Source organism: Pseudopipra pipra, chromosome 1 (genome assembly GCF_036250125.1).
Source record: "Pseudopipra pipra isolate bDixPip1 chromosome 1, bDixPip1.hap1, whole genome shotgun sequence".
NCBI classification, from domain to species: domain Eukaryota; kingdom Metazoa; phylum Chordata; class Aves; order Passeriformes; family Pipridae; genus Pseudopipra; species Pseudopipra pipra.
In genome coordinates this window covers 111,935,983-111,946,628 of record NC_087549.1, presented here as the reverse complement: position 1 = coordinate 111,946,628, position 10,646 = coordinate 111,935,983, and the positions used below count along the sequence as shown (strand labels likewise).

General features: G+C 37.2%; 1 protein-coding gene across 1 annotated transcript in view; it reads right to left on the bottom strand.

Moving 5' to 3' along the window:
* Nucleotides 1-373: 373 nt before the first annotated feature.
* Nucleotides 374-10,646, bottom strand: part of MRPL3 (mitochondrial ribosomal protein L3) — a 32,420-nt gene continuing 22,147 nt past the window's right edge. The window contains exon 10 of the mRNA XM_064671621.1: nucleotides 374-4,336. Within this exon, the coding sequence (XP_064527691.1) occupies nucleotides 4,187-4,336 (150 nt within the window). The 3' untranslated portion in view covers nucleotides 374-4,186. The remainder of the gene's footprint in view (nucleotides 4,337-10,646) is intronic.

Genomic DNA, 10,646 nt, shown 5'->3' with positions numbered 1-10,646 from the left:
GCAATTTCCTTTAAATAGTAAGTAGTTGGCATCACAGGAGAGCCCTGTGTGCATGGCTGGCATCAGCCTGCCAGTGCAAAACCTCTGGCTGGGGGTGTCAGGCTCACAGCTGCCGGGCATTGCGGAGGCAGGTGGGTTACACGGGTCAGACCCCCTCACAGTTTACATCCTGTTCAGTCTTCTTCCAGTCATAGAATCATTAAGGTTGGAAAAGACCTCTAAGATCATCAAAGTCCTCCAGGACTTCCAGAATTCCGTAAGGAAACAGTAAGGAAGGCAGAATTTTTACATGCAAACTCTAGTCATCCCTTCAGTTTACCAGAATAATATTTGTTAAATGCTAACAGAATAAAAGACATTTTTCCACATGAAGTGAAAATGGTAAACAAAAATGTTTATTGGTCTCATATAATGACAGAGCAATGGTACGTAAAAGTATTGTATTTGAAGAGAAATAAACTCTCCTTGCTTATCATCAATGACTGCAATTATGTTGTCAAGTGATAGACGAGTGTTTTGATTTCCTCTTCCTGCTGTCTTTTTACTTTCAACTTATATTGTAAGCTTGACACTGTTTATTCATGTACTACTACAGAACCACTGAGAGGGGTTATTATTGAAGAGAATTCATTTTTCAGAGCAGTCATGCCATAAAGCCACAGGTACAGCTAAAGCTTAACCCTACATCCTCCTCCAAAGGAGCATGTTAGTGATGTTAAAACCACCCCACTAACCTGAACAAACAGAACAGCCTAAGGAGGGTGTACCGAGCTCCTGGACATGCAAACCCCAGCTCAGCACCTCACCCACACCACAAGAAGGACACAGAACTCACTGCTAGAGCGAGTCCAGAGAAAAGCCATAAAGATGCTTAGAGGGCTGGAGCACTATGGAGATGGGCTGAGAGAGCTGGGGTTGTTCAGCCTGAAGATGAGAAGTCTCTGGGGAGACCTCATGGCAGTCTTCACAAGTTGTGGTAATAGAGCTTGCCAACAATTACTTCCTCAGCCAGACTGCAACATAGGATGTTGTCCTACAGGGTTCAGACTCCTGGTTACACATTCAGGTCCTTCTTCTTTAATAATCTACAGGTAATATGGAATAAGAACTTATTTTTATTGTTGCTGTTCTTGCTTGCCTGATGGCTCTAAACTTTCATTACTCAAGACACAGCAACAAAACACACAGGTATCTACTTGCAACAGAGCCCTTAGTTTGCCTTTTCAGTAAAGTTAACACATCCTTTTGCATGAGAAACTGCTGGCTTATCTGAGACATGAGGACCTGATATTTGCCTACTTTTGTCTGCTTTTATATGACTCTTAAAAGCACATCTGCTCGATTAGCCACAACCTTCAGCCACATTGAAGAAGAATACTCAGCTCCAGCACCTTTGATAATGTCTAAGAATAGTTCATCAAGCACCCTTTTCTAAGAACAAATTTGTAGATGGGCTTAAAGCATTTGGTGCCATTACACTTCTGAACAGTTTTGCTCCTTGAAATAAATTCAGCCTGCCTTTCTCTGGCTCCAAGTCCCTTCGTTAGTCAGGAAAGCAGTAAACAGAGATGGGGAGTATAAGGAAAATTAAATACAAAACACTATAAGCCTTTCAGTGCCTGATGGAAGAACAGGTCTAATGGATGTTTATGTTCCAATCTATATTGCACTACTCTGAACTCACATTGACAGATCTTATCCATCTCACTGCATTTGCTCTACTGAAAATACTTACCTTTGGGACATCAGTCTTTACTTGAGCTATGACAGCTCTTGTCTTTGGTGTTCAAGCACTCTTGATAAACTAAGATGGAAAACGTTTCACTTGCACACCTCAACAAAAAAAGAGACCTGCATAAGCAGCATCTGAAAAAATCATATGGCTCACACCCATCATGCATTTCAAAAGCAAAACTGAAAAGTCTACTCTGATAGTATATAGGTTTCAACAGAAATTTTAAAACTGAACAAAGGGAAGGCAACATTAAGTACAGAATTCCCTGAATGACTGCAGTCATCTCCTGGACAATGAATCTAAAAAGTAACGTGAACAGATCATTGGAATGTCACTGTTTATGCCAAAAAGGGAGAAGTTATTCTCTTACTAAAGAAACTGGAATTGAAGTAGGTTGTCAATTTTCCCCTCACACTGAAATAATACCTGATACAGAGCTCACCTTAATTTACTTTTATAAACCTGTGGTTCCCTTTGAGCTCACAATTGATTCTTTGGACTTTGCAAGGCATACGCTGAAAGCAAACCTAAAATACAATTAGTCACAGGAGAGGATCCCACATCCAGGATATTCTGGCTGAGAAACCAAATAGGAAAAGATATCTCTCTGTATGGTCATCTCTGTCATAGTCCAGGATCAATTACCAAGTAAAACAAAAAAACAACAACAAAGCTCCTCAAGGAAAGCATGTGTGTGTCAGAATTATCCCCTAAACCAGAGCAGAACAGTGGGCTACATATCTGGACACTCCCTGACTTACGTGTGTTCCACAACAAGCAAACCTGAAAAGCTGCAACTTTAAAAATCTATTTTGCAATCAGGAGATTGAAAACCAATCTCCTCCCCAGGAAGCAGCAACTATCTGAAACAGGTGAGAGGTGTCACTCACTACTGGTATCACAGCCAAAACACAACACCCCACTTGGTATTTGCTACCTGCTTTCTGCATCACGTGTGCTCTGTGTGTGTTGTCTGCACTTGCAGAACTGGTGTGACTGATGGGAAGGGGAAGCATGAAGGGGCTGCTGTTTCTTCAGCATTCTGGTGCACTTATTTGAATCACATTTTATATTCAACTGAATTGAGCAAAGAGGATAGCCTACAATGCAGATATACACCAGTTTATATTTCCATACTACAGTCTCTAATGATCACTCTCAGTCTACTACAAGTCAGCAGCTATATAGAGCTCTTATAAGATGGCACGTGGTTTCTTCAAGTAATCACAAAAAAAAAAAAAATAAAACATCTTCAGTGATTGGAAGTCACCACAAAGGTATGGATGTCACCTTTTAAATTGGGTAGTATTAGTAAGGTCTTGAGAAATCTCATTTACTTTAGGTATTTGATGTCTTGTGTTGAAGCACTGCCACAGTATTAATGGTAATTTGTATGTAAATTCTTGAACTACTGTAGGACTTATAAGTGCTCAGATGGTACAGACAGGCAGGTACTTACTGCTGTAGGTGAGAGGATTTAAAGTGTTCAAAAGATCAAACTTATAAATAGTAAATCACACAAGATGAAAAATAAAAGGAGTGTAATGACTCCAGCTACTACTGAAAGGTCAGGTAGAAGAAAAATGAGCACTATCATTAAGACAAATCCCTCACATTTTACCTGCTTTCTTAATAATAGCTCTCCTGTAACAGCTTAAGAATCCAATACAGAGACAATGGTAGGCGTGGAGATATTTCTCCAGAGAGCATTCAAGGGACCCTCTGCGAAGTTCAGAACAAGCTGTTAGCAAAGATGACAAACAGGTGGCCCCTGCAGTCTTAGTGCTGCTTTGTTACTGAACGTTTCCCATCCGAACACCCCCTCACCCTACACATGGCCAGCATCATCCTCCCTCTAGAAAATTTGTTGGGTATCTGCTACCATTAACTCAACACAGCGTTAAAGCAAAAGAAGAAAAGGAGCTCTGGTGAAAAGAAAGAAGCAAAACAAGCTTGTGCTGCTGCAGAGCAATGTGTTTTCTTGTTTTATTTTGGATTATTCTTCACAGATCTCCCCCGCCTCCTCTCCCCACACATCTCCTCCCCTAGATGCTAAGGCAGATTTGGAACGTTTTTTGATTGATCAGAGTTGCCCAGAATACTTTACATAAGAAAGAAACAGAGTTTGTTAGCATTTAGAAAATGAACTGGAACCATCTCAAAACAACAGTTTTTCAGAAATGAGTAAGTTTTCACAGTCTGAGGCAAAGGACAAAAGCTCACTGAAGACATGCTGTTTGGTGTGCTTTACAACCTGTCCCTCAGATTCACCGGTTGCTTTAAGTACAGGTTTGAAATTGATGGTGGGAAATCCGATTACCTGACCAAAATGGCAATATCTGAAGTGTGTAAGTCAGTTGGCCAGACTGCAATTCATAGGTTTTCTTTCATACAGAATTGCAAAGTTCATGAAAATAACGAAACTGTGTGTTTTCAAAGATGTGAAGAACATTATGTATACGTGACAGATGGATCTGTGAACTGGAAGATTTCCTCATCAAAAAGGTCTTCTGGTAGTTTTTCATCTCCATCAGCAAAAAACGTAGGGAACGGAGGGTTTTTATTGTATTCCTTGCAAGTAGGCAATTTGCTATCTCTGACCTAAAAAGCAGGAAGGGGAAGGGTAGAGTTAATAAATCTTACAGAAGACTTTCAGGCAGTGATACACTAGAAATTAAAGAACTCAGCTTGCATGCATAAGAAAAAACCCAGGAGCATTCACATTGCACTTGTTTAAAGAATTCCACGTATAATCATCATCTATTTTAACACCAACCACAGCTATTGAATTTAACATTCTGTACCCATCCTTAAGGAGTTTGTTAAAAAACCAACAAAACTAAATAAAAACAAAACAAAGAGAATTTGTTGTAACAGTGAGAGAATCAAAACCTACTCTCATGAATTCATTGGTCAATATTCTAAAATGTTATTAAAATAAAAACATGGCTTGTTTAAACTGTGCTTGTATCCCACAGTACTTTCCTACGTGACATACCAAGTTATATTTATGCAGTGTAATCACCTCTTCAACAACCAAGACACGCATTTGTATGTATGATGCAAACTAATTATGGTAACTAATTTTGCAAAGATATGTGCATGTGCTGTATTCAATTCCTCTGGCTACCACACAGCTGAATTAAGCATCTAAAATTCTTCACCCAGGAATCAGTACCCAAGTTTGTCAAACACGAGCCTTTAAGACAGTTCATTTCCAAGAACTGTGGTGCCACGGAGAAATTACTTTCCTTTACTGACCTCTCTACATGTGGAAAGATTTAAAATCTAGCCCCTGAAACTCCAATCTCTGAAGAAAATTAGTAGCTAGAATTATCAGCAAAAAGCAGTTTGTCTGCAGTAGCAGATAGAAAGCTGGTATCTCTGAAGAAAAAAAAAGAGGTACAAATTCTTGAGCAATGAAATTTTACTTAAAATTAAATTCTTCGTTTCTATATTGTTACAAATGATCTTCCTTGCAAGCTGTAATAATCCCTTTCAGCCACTATACTCAAGTGGATTAAAAAAAAAAAGTACAAATAGATTAGACAAAAATTTTACTATAGAGAAGATAAGATCTTCCTCTTAGTTTTTTAGTGGGTTTTTAAAAAACAGGAAGCTTGTTTTTACTTGGTTGGACAAAAACCTCACATAAGACAATTATGATTTATGCCAAAAATTAAATAAAACAATTTTATGCCCACTGGAAGCTCTGTTTTGACAACACTCTATTTCCCAGATTCATATCTGCTATTACTTGAGCCTTTCTCACAGTCCATGAGGATTCCTGCAAATGAAGTGTACAATAAATTCAATGCTCCAACAGTTTTCTAAGTGCAGGCTTGATAAACAAAAGAAAACTTTTTGCTAAGAACGAGGAGATGAAGGGCTCAACATGTTGTACTGGTTAGCATGGCTAAGTAACTTTTGAAATACATCATTCCTCTTCTACCAGACACCTCCCTATAAAAGTATTCTCTATTCACTTGTAAACTGCCACTACTTAAGTACCTCCAGTTCCCAATTTACATTACATAGCTAGACGGAATAAACTTTGAGGTCCAAGTCCAAAGACCTTTACTACAACAGTTCCAGCAGCAGTGAGTTCAGAAGAAACAGACAGCTTCAACAATGCCATCTGAAGGATGGCATCTTCAGAGATATCATCCTTCCCTTTCAATAAGTTGTGCCTGTTTCTTTTATTATATGAAAACATGTTTTAGTAACTTCACCAGTTATTACCCTTGCCCCCTTCTCTTTTACTCTCTAATCCTATGACACACCATAAGCCTTCTCTATCAACAGCAAACCGCCCCATGGTCTCTATGTTAGTAAGTATTAAGAAGACTAGAATAAATGATTTTATTTATGTTAACTTATTAATTTCATATACCTAATGTATTAAAATGTTTTTCATGTCTACTTTTTGTTACTTTTGATGATTTTCATCATGAAATAAAATGTGTTGTTACATACAGGCTATCTCATTACAGGCAGTTTTGGACACCTGGAAAACGAAAGTAATTGAAATGTTTGTTTTCCTCCTTGTTTTTCCTCCCTTTCTTCTTAAAATAATTTTTTATGACAGGATTTCGAAGCAAGACATCTGCTCTCAACTGAAGGCAAATCCAACAGTCTAATTTTAGTCCTGCATTAGTTTACCTAAATAAATGTAAGATTTCTGTGCAGACTTAACATTATATTAATGGCATATTAATGTCAAGGGACATTTTAGAGATAGTCCCTCTTGTGTGATAAGAAGAATTCTTAAAATAGTTTTAATGTTCTCATGAAGCATTTTCAACAAACCGTTGTTGCTTTCACAGGAGTACAATACTATTGCATTTTACCCTTCCAAACTCCTCAGAAGCTTGACAGATCCCAGAAGCACAGGCCATATCTGATGTTAAAATGGTTTCCTTTTCATATGATCTTTCTTTTGACTAGTATAATTGACACAGTATTTCTTTTGACTGGTGAAAACTACTGCTCTTTTTCCATCTTCTTCTACATTCATTGCTTTCAAATGAAATTTAAAGTAAAAAAGCACCACCTTAGAGCATCACTACCAAACTGAATGAACATCCCTCTTTCTCCCTTGTAAATTTCAAGAATTAGATATTATCAGATATTACCATTATTATTCCTATTAAAAGGAACAACTCAATTTCATTTTACATCTGAAAGTACCGATTTGCAACTTAAAACACAGTATGAATTACGTGGCTTCTCAAGAGATTTACTGAATGATTCCCTTTACATTTATGAAGGGTGCAGCATACCAAAGGTTACCTGTATCTAACACCTCAGATTCCTGCACAATAACTTCACAATAGTATAAAGGGGCCCAATGGCATGCAGCAGCAAGAGCTACACTTGTTTGCATAAGCATGTACACAGTAAAGAAGTACAGGTGACCCAGCACAGCTCTTCCTGTTCTCCTTGTAACCTCTGGAGAACAGCCCTAATAAAGGATTAAGTTTCCATGTTCTGTGTTACTAAAATCCAGTGAATTTAGCTCTCACTCACAGAAGGAATCAGGCTGGTAGTCCAACTGGTTATTACAATCCATAAAAGCATTCACTGTATAATTCAATATACCATAAATGCTTGGCTTACTCAACTGCTGTATTAATAGTACTATTATATTATAGTATATTATGGAACACTATACCACAGACAGATGATACATAGTGTATAGTCTTTTTATTAATAAAATATTAGAGAAAGCTGAAATTGGAGCTGGTTGGGGTTTTGTAACTAAATCTCTGAACAGCCATAAAGGGTTTTGCAGATAAAATTAACAGACTGCACATATGCATGTCCCCTATACTGACGGCATAACGGGTAGTATAAACAAATGCAAATTCAGAAATCTATGACCACAAAAGACTCCATATTGTCTTAAACAAGCACCAAAAGTTGATGCTTAAGTCACAACTCACAGTTGTAGTTCAACAGGGCTTCAGGCTGTGTAAGCAACCACAGCAAAGAATTTAAGTTGTTTGCGAAACAGAAAAATGTGCTTAAATATAAAAAAAGATTAGAAATATTCGCCTCAGCTTCTCTATTATTTTTCAACCTAGACAGAAAATTTAATGCAAGAACTGTATCCATTTCAGACCAGCCTTATTTTGTCTTAAAAAACCCCCAACCAAACAAAAAACCCTCAAACCTCCACACAACTCTATCATGGAACACAAGGTATAGAACGGGGAAGATGAAAGAACTGAAGGTATCACGCTATTTCTGCGTGTCCTCAACTTGATCAGAGTATACCCAACTCAGGCATGAACAGCTAGAAACACAACACAGTAATACTGGAAAGTGTGATACAAAATAAGTAGGATGCGAATCACTACATACTTTTCTTAAAAAAAAAAAAAGCTGAATGAAAAAGCAGTCTCAAGACTTAAGTTATTAGCTCAAGCAGAACATTATAAAGCAACTGTATACTTCAGTTTAACTCAGGTCTAGCATACAAAAAGGCCAGTTCAGTATCTAACTTGCTAAGCAACTCCTATGGGTTACAAGACTTGCCAGAATTTCGGCTTTCACTACAAGTGATATACTCAAAGTGGTCAACACTGAATGTCCTAAGAAAACCAGCTGCCTTAAAATTAAGACAGTTATAAAACATTATCAAAGATAAACTGTAACATTCTGAATTATAATATACCATATCACTGTACACTCTCCATTATAAGGCAAAAAAAAAACTACTTAAAAAGGGAATTAAATCCTGTGCTTCTCTCTTGAATGACAGAAGAGAGAATTTTTGGTACTATACTTGGGAAATAAATCCAGAGCCATAAACTTTGGAAAGAAAAAACTATTACAGATGGGAACTACAGGCCCTGTGATCTAAGAAGATACACCAGAAGGAAACCGGTGTTACCTGAGGTAGGCTATCTTGATAGGCAAACCACATTAACTTACAAATGCTTTCTCTGCAATGTTCCTCCTGTAACAGAAAAATTCCATGCATTCTAGCACACTGCTAAAATTTCTTAATTGTATTAGACCTTGAAATTGAGAAAGAAATCCAAACTTTTTTCATTAGTTCTCCAGTTGGCTAGAAATATTACTTATGTCAGTTATTTACCTGCATGCTTCAGTGTGCAATATCAAATGAAAACTGACTTCTCATTAAACCAGAAATCCATCAATCCTAGTATTCTGCTGAAAATGAAACTTGAAAAATTTAAGTGCTTCATCTCTGTCTGAATACAGTGCTGATGCACTAAGTTTCCAAAAATACAACATACAAAATAAATATATGCTTTAAAGGTGCACTGTGGTTTTAATGGTTACCAAGCAACACAGAGTGGTTACTGAACACAAATGTTTTCCTCTTAGAGGCACATAAAGAGAAAAGTGTTACGCAGTATTTCACTTCTTGTGAAAGACAGACGGATTCAATTTCCCTAGACATTAGTCCTACTTAATTACAGGCAGGTATTTAGTAGAATAAATAGTAATTACAAATGCTAATATCCCATAATTCCTCTCCCCAGCTACAGATCTAAACAAATATACAGCAACATATTGAAGTCAATGTCTATAAGACAAATAAGAAAACATTCTGGAAGAAAGGCATAAGACAAGCTAAAAACACCACAGATAAATGCAGCAAGATTAAATGGAGAAAGAAAAACCAGAAATTAAAGAACAGATGTCAAATAGTATTGCTTTGCCTGATTTTATAATTAAAGCCTTTTCTACTCTTCAGCAATGTGTTTGAAAATATAAGGAAAAAAATTAATTAATACATGTAACTCATATGGCTTATGCAAGAAAACACCCCACACAATGGATTCACCAGCTCAAGGAACTGGAATAAACTGTTTCTGACTACATACTGCCTCCAATCTCCAAATATGTGAGTGGAGACAATTTTTAGAAATCTATTTCTTAATAGCAGTAATACCTACTGCTGTGCCTTTATCTCAAACAGTGTTATTTATTATTAAATATCATGAAAGTTTGAGTCTGGACCATTTTGGTCAAGATCTTTCAAATATTTTATTATTTTAATCAAGGAGCTCTAAGGGAAGAAAAGCCTCATTCTTCCCATGGATCCTTAACCCTCATTAATGGAATTAGCTGCAACTCTGAAATGCATTTGCCAAAATGTATACTCGAAGATACGTGGACTTCTAAATTGTAGATAATTATGACTTGAAACGTTTTATATACCGGTAACTTACAGATAAAATTAATACAGATTCTGATATTGTAGACATCCTGTATAAGGATTAGTAAAGCAGTCAGAAAAGTGCCTTGTGCCACTTAGTTAATACTGATGGACTAAGTTTACCTGAAAAAAAACAAATGAGCCATTTTAACTTTTGGTCTTAGGATGAAGTTCCAATCATCATCCATGGCGAGTGAACTGAACAGAAATGACTCCTGGACATGGCAGGCACTTAAATGGTATGCAGCAGACTGCTACAGCAGTCCAAGCTCATTATCCTCTTGACATTGCAGATGTCAACACCGTAGTTTTACCGCTTATACTCCAGCAATCTCCTGTTAACAGGGCTGTTGACTGTGGCAGTGCTGTTGCCTCAAGGATTTTTGTAAGCTAACAGTAGGACTGCTTTCAGAACAAAACCAGTAAATCCAAGGTGTTAACGGGGATGCTTCCCAGCCTAGACAAGAGTAACAACTGAATAAAGAAAAAGAGAAGGCAGAAGAAAAAGGTGAAAGTGACCCAATCGTGACAGAAAGCACGTATGCTCTTCTCCAAGAAGTGAGCGCAATATCTGATCAGCAAGGGGACATCGATTTGTTTAAATGAGATCTTCACGGAGTACATAAGAATATGTGGTATTAACACACACAGCTTTGCTATTAAAAACAGTTTATATTACAGGTGTTTAATAAATGTTTGCTTTCTTAACTCACT